The sequence below is a fragment of the Phocoena phocoena genome, chromosome 12 (assembly GCF_963924675.1).
Source record: "Phocoena phocoena chromosome 12, mPhoPho1.1, whole genome shotgun sequence".
Lineage (NCBI taxonomy): Eukaryota > Metazoa > Chordata > Mammalia > Artiodactyla > Phocoenidae > Phocoena > Phocoena phocoena.
In genome coordinates this window covers 17,884,618-17,902,553 of record NC_089230.1, presented here as the reverse complement: position 1 = coordinate 17,902,553, position 17,936 = coordinate 17,884,618, and the positions used below count along the sequence as shown (strand labels likewise).

At 34.2% G+C, this 17,936-nt stretch overlaps 1 protein-coding gene across 3 annotated transcripts in view; it reads left to right on the top strand.

The window, feature by feature from the left end:
- The window catches only part of STXBP5 (syntaxin binding protein 5), a 165,153-nt gene that overhangs the window by 99,268 nt on the left and 47,949 nt on the right, over window positions 1–17,936 (top strand). Inside the window, exons 17-21 of one of the 3 annotated variants that reach the window (XM_065889248.1) lie at window positions 183–308; window positions 2,857–3,008; window positions 12,707–12,772; window positions 17,468–17,527; window positions 17,630–17,677. In XM_065889248.1, coding sequence (XP_065745320.1) covers window positions 183–308; window positions 2,857–3,008; window positions 12,707–12,772; window positions 17,468–17,527; window positions 17,630–17,677 — 452 coding nt within the window. The remainder of the gene's footprint in view (window positions 1–182; window positions 309–2,856; window positions 3,009–12,706; window positions 12,773–17,467; window positions 17,528–17,629; window positions 17,678–17,936) is intronic. The other 2 variants (XM_065889249.1, XM_065889250.1) reach the window with 2 other exon arrangements.

Sequence of the window (17,936 nt, the reverse complement as noted above, 5' to 3'; positions counted from 1 at the left end):
CCAACTAGACTAAATGATTATAGAGGACAGGATTCTGATTGTGACATTTTTTATATTTTACAATTGTATATATAAAGTTATTTTTTATATAGTTATGTATGGGTGACTTTATAATTACATAGGCTAATAAGATAATTGAAGAGGTAACATGTTAACAGGTAACATGCTTTCCTTTCTTACAGAGTTAAAAATTCTCCACTTAAGCAGTCTCCAGGTTATCAGACAGAATTAGTTATTCAGTTGGTGTGGGTGAGTGGAGAACCACCGCAACAAATAACCAGTCTGGCAGTTAATTCTTCCTATGGATTGTGAGTATAATTTCTGTGTTTCTCGGTCTCTTCATCGTATTCCATGCATTTTTATATTTTTAAAAACAGAATGATCTTTATTATAGTATCACTTAAAAAGATGTTGTATAACTTTAATTTCAGACCAAACTCAGTGTTTATTTGGAACATAGTTCTGTTTTGAATAATTTACTCTGGATATGCTTATACTGCTGCCTGATTCAAAGTTAAATACCTTATGGACCAGTGAATCTATCCTCTCCTGGAAGTACTCTGAGAAATAATTTCCTTGTTAATGTTTGGTATAATGAAGGTCTAACAACATCAACCCAGAAGACTATGTTCTAAATTGATTCTATAAATGTTGAACCATAGCTGTATAATTTGTTCTTTCTCCTTCCATAGTTAACTTGTGTAAATTGTAAAGGCATAGTAATAGTTAAGTATTCATCTATACTACAGGTGTATTTTTATTTATCAATTCATGCCTTCAAGTATATAGTGTTAGTAGTACATACTTTTTATTATACTAGGATAGATTGATTTCTTTTTTAATAAATTTATTTATTTATTCATTTTTGGCTGTGTTGGGTCTTTTTTTTTAACATCTTTATTGGAGTATAACTGCTTTACAATGGTGTGTAATTTCTGCTGTATAACAAAGTGAATCAGCTAAACATATACATATATCCCCATTTCTCTTCCCTCTCACGTCCCCCTCCCACCCTCCCTATCCCACCCCTCTAGGTGGTCACAAAGCACCGAGCTGATCTCCCTGTGCTATGCGGCTGCTTCCCACTAGCTATCTCTTTTACATTTGGTAGTGTATATATATCTATGTCACCTCTCACTTCGTCCCAGCCTACCCTTCCCCCTCCCCGTGTCCTCAAGTCCATTCTCTACGTCTGCGTCTTTATTCCTGTCCTGCCCCTAGGTTCTTCAGAACCATTCTTTGTCTTTTTTTTTTTAGATTCCATATATACGTGTTAGCATACAGTATTTGTTTTTCTCTTGTTGACTTACTTCACTCTGTATGACAGTCTCTAGGTCCATCCACCTCACACCAAATAACTCAATTTCGTTTCTTTTTATGGCTGAGTAATATTCCATTGTATATATGTGCCACATCTTCTTTATCCATTCATCTGTCGATGGACACTTAGGTTGCTTCCATGTCCTGGCTGTTGTAAATAGTAAAAATCAACGTTGTGGTATAAGAGAAACAACATGCTAACTGTTCAGTCTAGAGCTATTTATTATGTGTAGGTCACTGTCTCCTTCCTTGATTCTAGCCCTAGGGACTCATTCATCTTTCTTCTTCCTCCTTATAGCTACTACCACCTACTCTAGCTCTTGCAGTTGTGCACCCAGCTAAGACTGGCTGTAGTCTGAGATAGTATTCTCTAATTTGGGCCCCACCATGTAGAACACAAACGTTCCCCTTTTAAGATTTTTTTTTTTTTTTTTTTTTGCAGTACGTGGGCCTCTCACTGTTGTGGCCTCTCCCATTGCAGAGCATAGGCTCAGCGAGCCCGCTCCGCAGCATGTGGGATCTTCCCTGACCGGGGCACGAACCCGTGTCCCCTGCATCGGCAGGCAGACTCTCAACCCCTGCGCCACCAGGGAAGCCTAAACGTTCCCCTTTTTAATATTTTACTGCCCACAGCCATAAGAGAAACAGGGAATAAGAAAAGGAACCAATAGGAAGTTTCAAAGGAAATTGCAAATCAGTTGATCACAGTCCCCATTGGGTTCACAGATATATTTTGTTTAGCCTTTTTTGTGTATTTTTTAAATTTGAACTAGTTGCCAAGACTATTTAATGTGAAAATCCATATTTAGAGCTTTAATTGAAAACTTTGATTATCTGGCCCATGTCTCCATTTCTGTTCGGCAGTAGTCAGGAGGAACTGGGTTGAAGCTTCCCCTCTTTAGGTGGGCTGTCCACTCTCCAGTTCACCACAGTCCTTAGTTGGCCTGTTTTACTTACTTATATAGCCCCTCTATATATTTTAGCTTTCGATTCCTGGTTTAAGGGATCTTAAAAGAATAAAATTCCTTTATTCATAGTTGCTTTATTCATAGTTGGTTTGTACTTCCCGACTCATAATTGAGAAGGTATTTGGAATAGTCCAAAGGGAGGCCTCCAAGATTTATGCTTTCTACTTTTTATTCTTGACTATAGGGATTACCAAAACTTTTCCAAAGGTATAATCCCCTACTTCCCTAGTGGAAGGGAATGTCTTCCCCTGAGGCATTCAAAATACCCTTAAGTCCAAAAAAATAGATGTCATATTGCCTAGTGTGGAGATTTATGTCCCTGGTTGAGTTTCAACTCCTATGCCTAATTTTTTCTATATTAATTTGTAATCATTAATATCTACAGAAAATCTGCACAGTTCCATCAGAAGGCGTATGTAACCTGTATTTGCATGGCCGTAATAGTGTTTTTTGTTTCAAAAGGAATTTTCTTAAAGACCCATCATGATTTTTTAGCCCTGTAGACTGCAATATGTTTTCTTGTAGCTGTTTATCTGTGCTAAAATATTTGCTCTTTCCCTATTCCTAGGGTAGTTTTTGGCAATTGTAGTGGCATTGCAATGGTTGACTACCTCCAGAAAGCAGTACTCCTCAACCTGGGCACTATTGAATTATGCGGCTCCAGTGATCCTTATCGGAGAGAACCCCGATCTCCTCGTAAATCTCGACAGCCTTCAGGAGGTAAGAAGAAAAAAGTCCTGAGCTTTAGGATTTCCATAAATGCTGTTACTTCTGTGAATATAAGTACTTCCATTGGGTAGATAGCTTGTCTGATTTCATCTGTTTGTATAAACTGTATCAGCCTGTCTTTTTGTTTTGTGTTGTTATTAGCTTATGCTTTTGTTTTTAATATTCTAGGATTTTATTTAATATTGGGAAAGAACCACAGTTTCACACTTCTTTAGCTAAATTATAATGACAGGAAAATTCATCCCATTATTACAGAACAAAAGTTAATTTCACAGTTCTGTCCCTTTTATTGTTTAGTGTTGTGAGACCAACAGTTTATTGTTTTGACTATTTAATTCAAAGGAATCATTTCCCATGTGAAAAAAAAATGTAGATGCAAAAGTGAATTTGAACTCTGAAATACAGCGTTCTCTGATAGCTTTGATTCAGTGCAAGCCCAGATCCATTAAGAATTCTCTCCATAGCATTCTTTTGTGTTTGCTAGGTAATTAGTCTTATTTTAAATGTTTTAATACTAATTCCTCATGGAACACATGTATAGTTAGCTGTTTATAATAGTACACCTCACCTTTTTTTTTCCAAACCTCATGGCACACACAGAAAATGGCATTGGATCTCTGGCATATAGGGATATATTAATGAGGCCTCTAGCAGTAACTGGCCTCTGGGCTCCAGACTCCCCAGGACCTGCCCAGCTGGACCTGGGATTGAGGGGAACTCCATCTGGGGCAGACTTTTAACCTAACCCATTTGCAGAATGCCATCGGGAAGCTCTGATCTATACTTTCTAACTCAATCTCTCTGAATTAAAATTCTTTCTGAGATTCATTTCCCAGTTGCTTTCAGGACATTATTAGCTGATACTAAATACTTCTCATAATTCATGAGAGAAGAAAAGAAAAAGGTGATGGGATGTAGACCTTACTATCATTTTGGTGATAGTTGAATATTTTTTTCTGTTTTTGTTTGTGTGATCATTTTGTCATGTGTTATCTTCAGCAGAAATTGTTGTCCCAACCATACCATTCTAGTATCTTTGTCTCCTTTTTTTTTTTCCTTCTGCTTTTCATTGCTTCACTAAGGTATGCTGATTGTGACTTCTTGCATGTGCGGCATTTCTAGCTTATATTCTGAATCTGTGAAAAAACTCCGTTCTTCTTTTTTAAGTAAGTTATTTATTCCATGTCGGTAAAGTCATGACAGTGTATTTTGTCTGTAAAATTATTTTTTCTCATTTATTTTTAGAAGAGCCTATTAAAGCATCCTATATCGAAAATAATATACTCACTATTTAAATTCATCTCATAATATGTATATGAAAACAGCTATTGAAATGTTTGTGTCACAATCCAGTTTCTTTATAAAGCGAAGGAACCAACATTTAGTGTCAGAAAGTTAAACATTGTCTTGACAGAGGAGTAGTAAAAGTTTTATTACTCCTGAAATTAATTAATTTCTTTTCTTGTTGGTACCTCATCATAGTTTACATAAAATTACTGGAAATTAAATACCTAAATTCATTCAAGGATAGAGACCAGTTCTACCGTGTGATTTAAAATTTTTTTTCTTGAATTCCATTGCATTCTACTTTATTCTGTAGTAAACCTTACAATATTATTCATTTTATTATTTGCTTCATTTTGTATTAAAGAGTTACATGTTTAGGCACAAGAGAACTTACTTGAGTTTTCATCATCGGTTTAAGATATTTACTTATGGTTGTTATGCTCACTTGAACAATATTTAGGATTATGTTTTAAATAAAAATTAAAAGAACATTATTTTAAAACATACTTTAACATTTTAAGAATATTTGTGCCTTCTAAAATATTTATATCTCAAATGAAATCAAATGTAGAATAATTGGTACTAAAATTCTTTAATTGCATTGATATGAAAATGATATTTTTGCTAAAGTGTATATTTTATAATACGTTCTTGAAGTGTAGCCCAAGTATCATGAAATTGTCCTTCTATCTTTTGTAATACATCAGTATGAATGGAGAGATTTGGGGTTTTTTTCTACTAATAGGTGCTAATATATTTTCGTAAAGAATAAGATGGCACTCAAATTATTTTATAAGATAAAATGTTACTGTTTAAGTTTAAATATTTTATAGCTGTATAAAATATCTACAGTATTTTCATAATAAAAATTATGAAACTCACAGGGACAGGTAGTGATAAAGTATTTCAACTACCTATATATATATATATATATATATATATATATATATCTGCTGATAGTCTTAATTCTGTTAAAAGTGAAACGTGATAATATACATCTTGGTTTGTTGGCCACTTTTTCACTCAGTGAAGGACACAAAAAGGAAATTTCTATTCTGAATATAATATCTAATGATGTGAAAGTAGTAGACACATGAGAAAAAGTACTTACTTAGGCTTGGAAATAGATAAATATAGAATTTAATAAAGAAGGAAATTAGATACACAAAGCTGTATCTAGACTTTAGGAAAGATATGTTCAAAAGTTATAGAGAGGAGGCTCTAAAAATGAAGTTTTGGGCTCTACAATTGCAGTTACTGTCAAGTCGTCAATATTTTCGATAAGACAGTAAAAGAGAAATAGCCCAGTAGTACTAGTTGAAATTTCTGTCTTTGTGTTTCTTATAAGAAATGAAAGAGACTATATAAGAAATAAGGGATACAGTCAAGGATGGATAAAAATGTTGCATAGATCAGTAAGTACTGTGTTGAATTAAGGCTGAATTCTCCAAAATGAGAAATATAGCAAAATGTTTGGTTACAGTGAAAATATAGTTAAGGAAGGATTAGGACACCACTTTAAGGATGATTTGCAATGATAGTTGAAAAATAGAGTATAGAACTAAATCACTTTGTTTCTCAGCTCTCCATTAAGAATGATTTTTCTCTCTGGAAATTATGAAAAATAATAAAGAGAAATTAAAGTTTAAGCCACATTATGCAAATAAGGCAAACCAAGCAATAATGAAAAGATATCAAGGGAATTTGTAAAGAAAATTTGTAAATGGTACCCCCAATTGATGAAGGTCAAATATTTTACAAATCAGTAAATTTGATTTACAAGTCAGTCAGAATTCTAGAATGATTTGCTAAGTAGTTGATGCCTTACATGCATATTGAAAATAGAGATAATAATAGAAATCAGCAGGAATTCACTAAAAGTAAGTTGTTCCAAAATCAGCATTACTTTTTTAATCTGGTAGCTACATTGATAGTTCATGGCAGCCTGTTGACATAATATTTCCTGAAGTTAATTGGGTATTTGATAAAGAATTCCATGATACTTTTGTGAACCAGACAGGTGGAAGTGACCTATATACCTAGTTCAATTTGATGGTTGCAAGATTAAGTCAGGAGTCAGCAAACTACAGTCTGTGGGCCAAATCTGGCTCATGGCCCACTGCCTGTTTTTGAAGTACAGTTTTATTAGAGCAGCACCATGCTAATTCGCTTAGGTGTTATCTATGGCTGCTTTTGTGTTTCAATATTAGAGCTGAGTAGTTGTGACAGATTGGCCCCAAAACCCAATCTGGACCTTCACAGAAAACATTTGCCAACTGCTGGATTAAAGCATGGTACCTAGTGGGTCGGTTTGTGGCCTGATACTAATTTGATGTAGTGTGCCTCAGTTAGTGGGTTACAATACTGAATAACATATGATTATGCTTTGTTGAACATTTTAAATAGTTAAACTTCCTGTTTAAACAATTGAAAGAGAAGGTGTGCTTATTTTTGCTGTTTAAAGGATAACTAATACATTTGATGGCAAAATAAAAACCCCAAAGGTAATTATAGGTAGAAATCATAAGCTTAAACCAGGGAAATGAAGTTTATCAGCAATAAATGTTAAGTCCTGTGTTTAGATCATAAAGATAATTACATGTATACAAAACAAAAAACTGGCTCAGGCAGTTCATGTGAACATGCTTAGAGGTTTTGTTGTTAGTTTAGGCAGATTTGTGTTAAATCTCAGCCCTCTTTTTATGTGTGTTATATTAGAGAAGATGCTACTCTGAGGCTCAGAGTCCTCAAAATGGGGGTGATCACCTCATAAAATTAGTGTAGTTATTAAGTGAAAGGGCATATGTAATGTGCCTCATCTTGTGACTGGAATATTGTTGGCGTTCAAGTGGTTGTTCTGTTACCACAGCTTAAGGTATGCCAATAATATGACATAACTGCTGAATATACTAGTGTGAGAGATACAGAAGATTTTAAGTTATCCATTTATATTGTATTTCTTCCTCTTTTTAAGGCAGGCTATAGAGAAAACAATTTTGGGCCCAAATGTACTCAAGAACTTCTGGCCAGTAAAATATCTATTACAATGACAATGAAATTGACTGTCTCTAGATGTAATTAGGTGTTTGTCACTGAATAAGATACCTGAAACACTCAGTGCCTCGGTTTCTTCTTCTGTAAAATGAGGATAATACTGTCTACCTCATTCGCTTCAGTGAGAGTTAAATGTGTCAAGAACTTTGTAATTGTTGTTTATTACCAGCTAGCTAATTGGGTTGGGATACATTTGGGCAAAACCTAGATAACTGTATTGCTAGGAATATTGCTTGAAGGGATTCTGGCAGCAACAGAGAAAATGGATTAGATTATATGCTATGAAATCCTTTCATATATATATATTCAATTATTCAACAAATATTTATTGAGCACCTACCATGTGCTATGCACTGTTACAGTAATAAAACAGACAAAAATCTCTGTCCTCATAGAACTCACATTATACTGGAAGTTTTAAAAGATAGGTAATGTACAGTAAGTTGCATAATAGTGCCAAAGGGAAAATAATTAAATGAGGGGCATTTGAAATATCAGTGACAAGGGTGTTACATTCTAAATAAAATATCTTGAGCAAAGATTTAAAGGAGACAGCTGTTTTCCATGACGATGTCTGTAGAGAGAACATTTCAAGCAGAGAAGAGCAAGTACAGTGGGTCAGAAGCAGTGTAACTGGTGAGTTCAAGGTTACAGTGAACGGTAAGTGTGGCTGAAGTAGGGAGAGTAAGGGAGATGGGGAAGTACGTGGTAGGAGAGGAAATAAAGTCAGAGAGGATACACCATAGCCACATAATATGTACCACAGTCATATACCATAGGATCATATACATCAACCAGTCATGTGGAGCTGGACTTCGGCTTTTACCCTGAGTCAGATGGAAGACACAGAAGGGGGTTTTAGCTCACTCAATAATTTAATATCTAAATTAAATGATCACTATCACATTCTTTAATTTAGCTTCTTAAATGTTTCTTCCTAGGCTATTTTAAGAATGGGAATTATATCTCATACTACATTTTTATAGAGTTTAATAGCAGTTGACAAAATACCAAAGGCTTTAAATTTCAAAATTTACTTAGTACCAGGCTCATTGTAATACTGGACTATATAATCACTACTATTTATTTATTTACTTAATTGAGGTATGATTGACATGTAATGTTATATTAGTCTCAGGCATACAATATGATGATTTGATATTTGTATACAGTGCAGAATGATTGCCACAGTAAGTCTAGTTAACAGCCATCACCTTACGTAGTTTAAAACATTTTTTTTCTTGTGATAAGAACTTTTAAGATCTATTCTCTTAGCAACTTTGAAATATGCAATACAGTGTTATTAACTGTGGTCATCATGGTATTCATTACATCTGCATAGCTTATTTATTTTATAACTGGATGTTTCTACCTTTTGACCCCCTTCACCCATTTCTCCTCCCATCCCCTGCCACCTCTGGCAACCATCCATCTTTTTAGATTCCACATATAAGTGAAATTATATGGTATTTTTCTTTCTCTGCCCGACTTACTTCATTTAGCATAATGCCCTCAAGGTCCATCCACATTGTCACAAATGGCAAAATTTCATTCATTTTTATGGCTGAATAATATTCCATTGTATATGTATAACTCATTTTTTCATCTGTGCATCCACCAGTGGACACTTAGATTGTTTCTATATATCACTACTGTTTAAACACCTGCTATCTTAGTGTTTTATCAAGAAAAATTTTATTTATATATACAGATATTTTGTCAGAGATTAATAAATGCATACCTGTAATTACATCTGTCATCTTAGAACTGTAAAGGCTAGTTTTATTATTTTTTTTCCAAAATCTTTAGTGTGATGAAAGTTAAAAAGAAAAGAAAAGAAAAAAACTACTTGTTGTCATTCAAAAGCTTCCTATCCAATGAAGACAAATAATATATAGTTCAAAATAGAAAACACTCCTCATAAACCCAATTCAGTACTCAGTGTTCTCTAAATGTTACTGTAAGAGCTTTCTTAGGGACTGTAGAGGTTGTGACGTCATGAATTTTACCAGAGGAATAGAAAAGCAGATACTGGTCATATGTGCACATATGTCGATATCAGACCCGACAACTTCTGAGGCCTAGTCATGCAGCCTCTTGTCTGTTGCCCAGCTATCCCAAGCTCCTGGTGTGTGTTTGTTTGTAATTCTTTTGGAAGAATTCTTTTTATTTCTATCTCCAAGCAAATTAATTTCCATATTGTTTACTTTGCATTTTGCCATGTCTTATAGTTTTTGTCTATAGTGTAAAATACCTTGCTAGGATTTCTCCTAAGAATTGAGGCCATCCTATAAGATAGATTAGTTTTATATGATTCATATATATCTGAGATAAGAAACTATTTCTTTAGAGCTCTTTTTAAAATGTGATAGTATAGTTTTTAAGAGTTATAGCCCTAGAAGAAAAGTAATGTGCAGTACAGGCATACATCTGAGATATTGCAGGTTCAGTTCCAGACCGCCACATTAAAGCAAATACGGCAAGAGAGCGAGTCACATGTATTTTTTGGTTTTCCAGTGCGTATAAAAGTTATGTTTACACTATACAGTAGTCTGTTAAGTGTGCAGTAGCATTATGTCTAAAAAAACACAATGTACAGACCTTGATTTTAAAATACTTCATTGCTAAAAAATCTAACAAACCATTATCTGAGCTCTTAGCAGGTCATAACCTTTCTGCTGGTGGAGGGTCTTGCCTCAGTGTCGAAGGCTGCTGACTGGTCAGGGCGGTGGCTGCCAAAGGCTGGGGTGGGTATGGTAACTTCTTAAAATAAGACAACAGTGACGTGTTCTGCATCGATTGGCTCTTCCTTTCACGATTTTACTCACAATCGAACCCTCTCAAACCCTGCTGCTACTTTATCAACGAAGTTTATGTAATATTCTAAATCTTTGGTCTCATTTCAACAATCTTCCCAGCATCTTCACCAGGGGTAGATTTCATCTCAAGGAACCAGTTTCTTTGTTCATCCATAAGAAGCAACTCCTCGTCTGTTGAAGTTTTATCATGAGATTGTAGCAATTCGGTCCCATCTTCGGACTCCCTTTCTAATTCTAGTTCTCGTGCTGTTTCCACCACTTCTGCAGTTACCTCCACTAGAGTCTTGAACTTCTCAAAGTCAAACATGAGGGTTGGAATCAACTTCTTCCAACTTCCTGTTAATGTTGGTATTTCAACCTCTTCCCATGAAATCACAAATGTTCTTAATGGTATCTAGAATGGTGAATCCTTTCCATATGGTTTTCAATTGACTTTGTTCAGATACATCAGAGGAATCGCTATCTATGGCAGCTATAGCCTTACAACGTGACAGAAACATATGTAAAATGTATATATATATAATATATTTTTTTAATATATAATATTATTTAAGAAATATAATAAGATGTGAGAAAGTTGAATACTCCTTGATCCATGAGCTGCAGAACGGATTTTGTGTTGGCAGCCATGAAAGCAACATTAATCTCATAGTACATTTCCATCAGAGCTTTTGGGTAACCAGGTACATTGTCAATAAGCAGTAATATTTTGAAAGGAATCTTTTTTTCTGAACAGTAGATCTCAACAGTGGGCTTAAAAGATTTAATAAGCCATGTTATAAACAGAAATATTGTCATTCAGGCTTTGTTGTTCCATGTATAGAGCATAGGCAGAGTAGATTTAACATAATTCTTAAGGTTCCTAGGATTCTTCAGAATGGTAAATGAGCATTGGCTTCAATTTCAAGTCACCAGATGCATAACCCCTAACAAGAGAGTCATCCTGTCCTTTGAAGCTTTGAAGCCAGGCATTAACTTCTCCTCTCTAGCTATGCACGTCCTAGATGGCATCTTCCAACAGAAGGCTGTTTCAGTTACATTGAAAATCTATTGTCTGGTATAGCGACCCTCATTAATTATCTTACTAGATCTTCTGGATAACGTGCTACAGCTTCTACATCAGCCCTTACTGCTTCACTCTGCCCTTTTATGTTATGGAGAGGGCTTCTTTCCTTAAACGTCATGAACCAACTTCTGCCAGCTTCAAACTTTTCTGCAGCTTCCCCACCTCTCTCAGTCTTCATAGAAATGAAGAGAGTTAGGGTCTTCCTCTGGATTAGGTTTTGGATTAAGGGAATGTGGTGGCTGATCTGATCTTCTATCCAAACCACTGAAACTTTCTCCATATCAACATTAAGGCTGTTTCACTTTATCATGCATGTGTTCACTGGCGTAGCACGTCTAACTTCCTTCAAGAACGTTTCCTTTGCAGTCACAACTTGGCTAACTATTTGGCTCAAGAGGCCTATCTTTGAGCCTGTCTGGGCTTTTGACATGCCTTCCTCACCAAGCTTAATTATTTCTCATTTTGGATTTCAAGAGAAAGGGGAGCGACTGACTGACTCTTCCTTTCACTTGAACACTTAGAGGTCACTGTAGGGTTATCAACTGATCTACTTTCAATATTGTGTCTCAGGGAATAGGGAGGCCTTAGGAGAGGGAGAGGAATGGGGGAAGGGCGGGTCAGTGGAGCAGTCAGAACACACACATTTATCAACTGAGTTTGCTGTCTTACATGAGCGTGGTTCATGGTGCCCCAAAACAATTAAAATAGTAACATCAAAGATCACTGATCACAGATCACCGTAACAAATGTAATATTTCAGACTTTTTTATTATTATTATGAGAATTACTGAGATGTGACATAGAGACACGAAGTGAGCAAACGCTGTTGAAAACAATGGTGCTTGTACGCTTTCTCAGTGCCGGGTTGTCACAGCCTTCAATTTGTAAAAAAAATGCAATACAAGCAAAGTGAAAAGTGCCGTAAAACAAGGTATGCTTGTATTTTAAATATTGCAAACTTGGAAGCACACAATATTTTCTTAATTATTATTCAGTGATATTTAAGGGAGGTACTTGAGATATACTTAGGGGAAACCACTTTGAGGTTTGAGTTGAGAGTCCTTATGATGTAAAAGTCACCAAATTTATTACCAACTATTTATTCTCCTTCAAGTGAAATCCAATAAGAAGTATGTACGTCATATGCCCTCAAATTGCCGACTTTAAACAAAATCCTGTGTTATATCTAATGTCCCTGAAAAATAGCAAATTATCTCTTTCGGAAATTGTTTCTTATTTGTTTAACTGATGACTGCTGTGTTAGTTTGAGGTGTTTTAATATCAGAATACTCCTATATTCTGATCTCAAAACTAATGAGCATAGTATCAATGCCAGCGTAGTCTGCTAACCTGCTGGGTTTTTTTTTTTTAATGGACTGTCATTAAATACATACTGTAAATAGGAGGTAAAACTGCACTTACATAAACTTGTGGTGTGATTTGGTTTTGGTTTTGTTTTTTAGCAGGTCTGTGCGATATTAGTGAAGGGACTGTAGCCCCAGAAGATCGCTGCAAATCTCCAACTTCTGGTAATTTGCTTTTTATTTTATTAATAATTATAATTCTACAAAAAATACAGCTTGTCACATTTGTACAGATAAGCGTTTAAAACACACCTACAGGGAACTTCTGTGTCACATATTTATTCTTAAAATCATAACTATTCTTTGCATTCTCATTAAGTGAAAAGAAATGCATTAGATAAAAATCTACAGCTATTACCTGTTAAGAGTCGTGTAACTTTACTTAGCTTCTAATACTTACACTTTTTTGGGAGAATGTATTTTACTTCTTACCATTGGATCGAAGGTTTCGTCATCTACAGTTTTTGTCTTTGCTGTCAGCATGCCTGGAGCCATCTGGTAGAGTAGTGCTCTAATCCATGAATAATGTTCACCTAAATGTTGTGAAAGATTTTTAACACTTATCTAATGGTGACTGTGGACAGTTAGAATAATTGTAGACTAGTTACATTTGATTTTGATCAAAGTAATATGAGATATAATTTTATAGCTGTATTAAAGCATTTGTCCTTTCTTCTCCGTATATTAGTCTTATGTACCCTATGTATGTATTAATATTTCAGAGTAACATTACTTTTTGAGTCCCCATACAACTAAGAGGATCCTGAATTCACTATTTTTTTTAGTGGATTGAAACTTTGCTAAAATTTAATAAGGTTAACTTCATAATTTTAACTGACGTATTTATTAAATCATTCTGGCTGGGAATTTTCATCAGCTTTCTACTGGAAAGATTGTTCTTAACAGAAAGTAACACTGTTCTTAGACAGATTTTGATCCTTGCATAGGTAGTTCTACATCAGAAATAATTTTAAGAATAGGAAAAATTGAGAGGTGCATTTTACTTTACTCCCTCATATTTCAGTTTACCATTCCGTTAGATCTAGGACCAATAGAACTTTTGTGAGGTTTTCTTTTTAAAATTGCATTTTCCTGATATTGCTCAAGTTAATCATTTCTTTTCTTAAAATATATGCGCCTTCTGGTTTTCTTAGTATTCAAATTTCATATTTAAGTACACTCATTACACCAATAAAACATATGGAATACAGGAATCACTCATATCATTAGCACCTAATATTAAGGCTGAACATTGGTAGAATAACATTGAACAAGTAATGTGGAGCAATACGTACTTCCCATCTCACAGGACTAGAGTTATTTCTGAATATGATTTAGAATTATAATATCTCTTAATTATTACTGTTCTTCCTCCAACCATATACAGTACTGTTCTGATGTTCTCACCTTCCCTAAAGGCCATATGAATGCACTTGTCAATATGTTAAGACTATAGGCCACATTTGATAACTTGGACATGTGATATATTGTCTTTCAATATATTTTTTTTTTTTTGTCTTTCAATATATTAAATGACTATCAAATGTGTTTTAACAAGATTCAGCCCAAATAAATTAATATTCCTTTTCACCCTAAGTCAGACTTTCAATAGGTGTATATTTCTAGCAATTTGGGATAACCCAACGAGAGGTAATTGTAGATAAATATGTAAGTACACTTCATTATAATTATTCAATAGATAAATATAAAAAATGTATACTGGTAAAAACCCTCCAGGTTATCTCTTGTACCAGAGAAACTCAGACATCATTCAACATTTTCAAATATACTGTGCTCTTTGGTTCACATGAAAAGAAAATATAGTTTTAACGTGCAGAAATACGTATGACACCAGGCATCCTTTTAGGTGAGTTTGAAATGCAAAGTAAAAATTGTGACCTCAGAAATCATTGATAAATCACAAATTCCCATCTTTAGATATAACCTCTTAGTTGATTTAGTTTAGTCTTTGATTATGCTCTGAAAGAGCGAAGAGTTATCTGAAGAGTTATATTCATTCATGCATATCAGAAAAGACTGCTTTTACAAAAAACAGACCGCACTTTGGTAGACAATAGTTGTACCTAAAACATGTTTCATATACCAGGAGATGGATGTCAGTCATGCATAAGTACTAAGAACTACCATAGAAACTAAAATAAAGCTCTGGAAATAGTTGCTAGAAAACAACATTTGTGTTTATGAGAGAAGAAATGTATAAAAAGTGGGTTGGGAGTTCAACTGAATTCCTAATAAATACTAAGAAGAGGACCTCTATTATAAAAATGAAAAGTAGCCGTATGCCCTTTATCAAAACCAATACGTTCATTTGAAATAATACGTATAATTGAAGAGAAACTCTTCTGAAAAGCTTTTAAAGCCCGTAATCAAGATTTGTGATCTGAACAGTTTAGCCAACTAATATCAAAGCTCTATTCAAAAATCATCCTGAGAGGGCTTCCCTGGTGGTGCAGTGGTTGAGAGTCCGCCTGCCGATGCAGGGGACACGGGTTCGTGTCCCGGTCCGGGAAGATCCCACATGCCGCGGAACGGCTGGGCCCCTGAGCCATGGCCGCTGAGCCTGCGCGTCCGGAGCCTGTGCTCTGCAACGGGATAGGCCACGGCAGTGAGAGGCCCACATACTGAAAAAAAAAAAAAAAATCATCCTGAGAAAATCCAAGTTATGAATATAGTTTTCCCTTTCCATTTATCTTTAAATAAACCAACAATCTCTCTGAAATAGAAAATTAATTCTGCCATCCTGAATTAACATAGAAAATTATTTCTGCCATCTTCATTTGATCTTTATTTCAAAGAACTCAGATTGCTTCACTGAGCACTTCTCTAATGTTGGGATATATTTTAGTGCTGCATCCAAAATTTATGTGTGTGTATGTATGTATGTATGTATGTATATGGATATATACATTTCAAATTGAAGAAAACCCAAGGCCACATACCATGAGATGGTGCCCTCAGGAGTTTCTGTGTACCCTAGAAAAAAACAAAAGCTGTATGTATTTTCTGTGTTTATTTAATCTAAATTTTAAAATATATTCAAGTAGGAAATGCTAAAATCATTTTTGGAACTTTTTCATGAGCTGTCACAGAAGTTATGACAACTGGTAGTAGGCATTTTCAGTTCGGGGAAAAATATATCTGCTTCTTTTATTCACATTTACGGCTTATGTTGCCTATTTTTATGTTAGAAATACCGGGCATTTTTATAATTTTATATTCGTGTTCAGATATGCTATCTTGCTATTAGTCTGATATGAAATATATCAAATAAAACAAGTGTTAATAAATATTTGTACATCCATGTGGTTATGTGGTATCAGAGATGAATAATATTTTAAAGTATATGTAACATCTTTTCATAACCATTATCTTTTTAAAATCTGAATTATGTGAAAAAGGAGTGTACCCTATTTCTATTCCTGAAAATGTTGCTGAGCTCAGTGTTACTTATATGATATTTTTTGATATAGGATTTATGAGGATCTATAAATGCTATTTAGCAAAAATAACATAGTTTTAAAAGAGTAATTTTTATAAGACTGTTTTAGAAGTAATTGGATCCTGCCAATGTTGACAGGCTTTACTTGGTCTGAGAAGAGACTTCAAGGATGTTTTCCACCTGGCCACAGAAAGAAAGTACGATTTTGTGGGGGAAGGTCAAATTTTGACCTTATTTATGAAGGCTCAGTAGTTTCACTGGGATAAAAAAGAAATCAGCATAGAAAAACCATTTTATTTACTTCCAGTTATGTTCTAGATAGTCACTTCTAGCAGAAAAGCTTTATTCGTTCAGCGAATGTTTACTTAGAGATTCCTACATGAAGAGCACTCCACTGAGTCCAAAAGAGATGCAAATATCAATCACATAGGGTCCCAGCTTCTCAATTCAGTTCAGTGGGAAAGGTCAGGTGTATGTAGACTTAAAATATAAGGCGTTAAGTGATTAACATCATAAGAGAAGTAACAGGTGAACTTTTACAGGAATTCAAAGAAAGGGAGGTGATTTATAGCTGGAGAGATGGTGAAAATTTTAATGGGTGAGATATCATTTGAAATGTGTTATAAAGATAGGTAGTTTGACTCTAATAATAAAGTCAACTAGAATACTACTTAGGATTCCCTTTATAATAAAAAGTTTGTGTTAGAAATTAAAGAAATACAATGAAAATTAGGAACATCTTTTTAAAGAAAAAGGACTAAAATCTTAATTATAACAATATTACATAAATGTATTGAAAGTCACAGTTGAAATAAAATATTCCTTACCTCATTAAATTTAAGTAAATATTTGAACATATCTAAAATTATAAGTATCATCCTCAGTATTTTAAAGACCTCTATGGTACTAGTAGAATTTATATATGATTTTAAAGTTTGTATCTAGAAAGCTAACTCTAAAATAAACTTTACCAGTATAGTACTTATACAGGACTCTGCTACTAGATAAACCTTATTTGGTTAACTAATATCAAGAATTTATATGTTTTCTTTCAGAAACATTTAACTCCTTATATTTTTCTTTATCTGTTCTCTAACTTATAATATATACCAAGATTTTGCCAAATGGTTGTACCTTACGGAAAAATTATTATACATTAGGTTTAATATTTATACATACTAGAGATTGGTCGACGAAAGATAATGCACTACTGATTGCTGTTCTTACTGTAATATTATAAGAATTATTATTAACTATATACATGATATTTTCTTCTGGCCAGTAGTATGGGAACTTGTTTTAAGGGTTACCAGATTACTTTGTTTGTACTTTTCCCTGTGACAACTCAGCGTTTGTGACTGACTATGTGCCTGTTCCTTCCATTGTCTTCATTTGTGTAGGTTCTTCATCACCACACAATTCAGATGATCAACAAAAAGTGAATAATTTTATAGAAAAGGGTATAGTATCTTTATTTTACAGTATTTTCTTTTAATTACATTTAATTCATGTAGTTTACTTTGAATAGATTTTGACATTTTGTATCAAAATATTATTTTCAGTGAAGATCAAAAGCAGAAAGTTTTCCAAGACGGTAGCCAGTGATATAGGTAGGAAATAGACATTTCTATTTTGTTTCTAATCCTTGCTATTTGCAATGCTAACTCAATACCAGAAAATTATCTAATGCATTGCATTTTGTATATATTAATTTGTTATTCCTATGCTAAACAATCATCTCCTGGGCTGTGTTTCTTCTAAACTCATTGGGGCAATAATTATTAAAAATCAGTTAAACTGGGGTTGCAGTTCTTCCTCTGACTTAACCGTGTGAAGTGTTCTATTAATTTTTATTTTTGCTTTATTTTA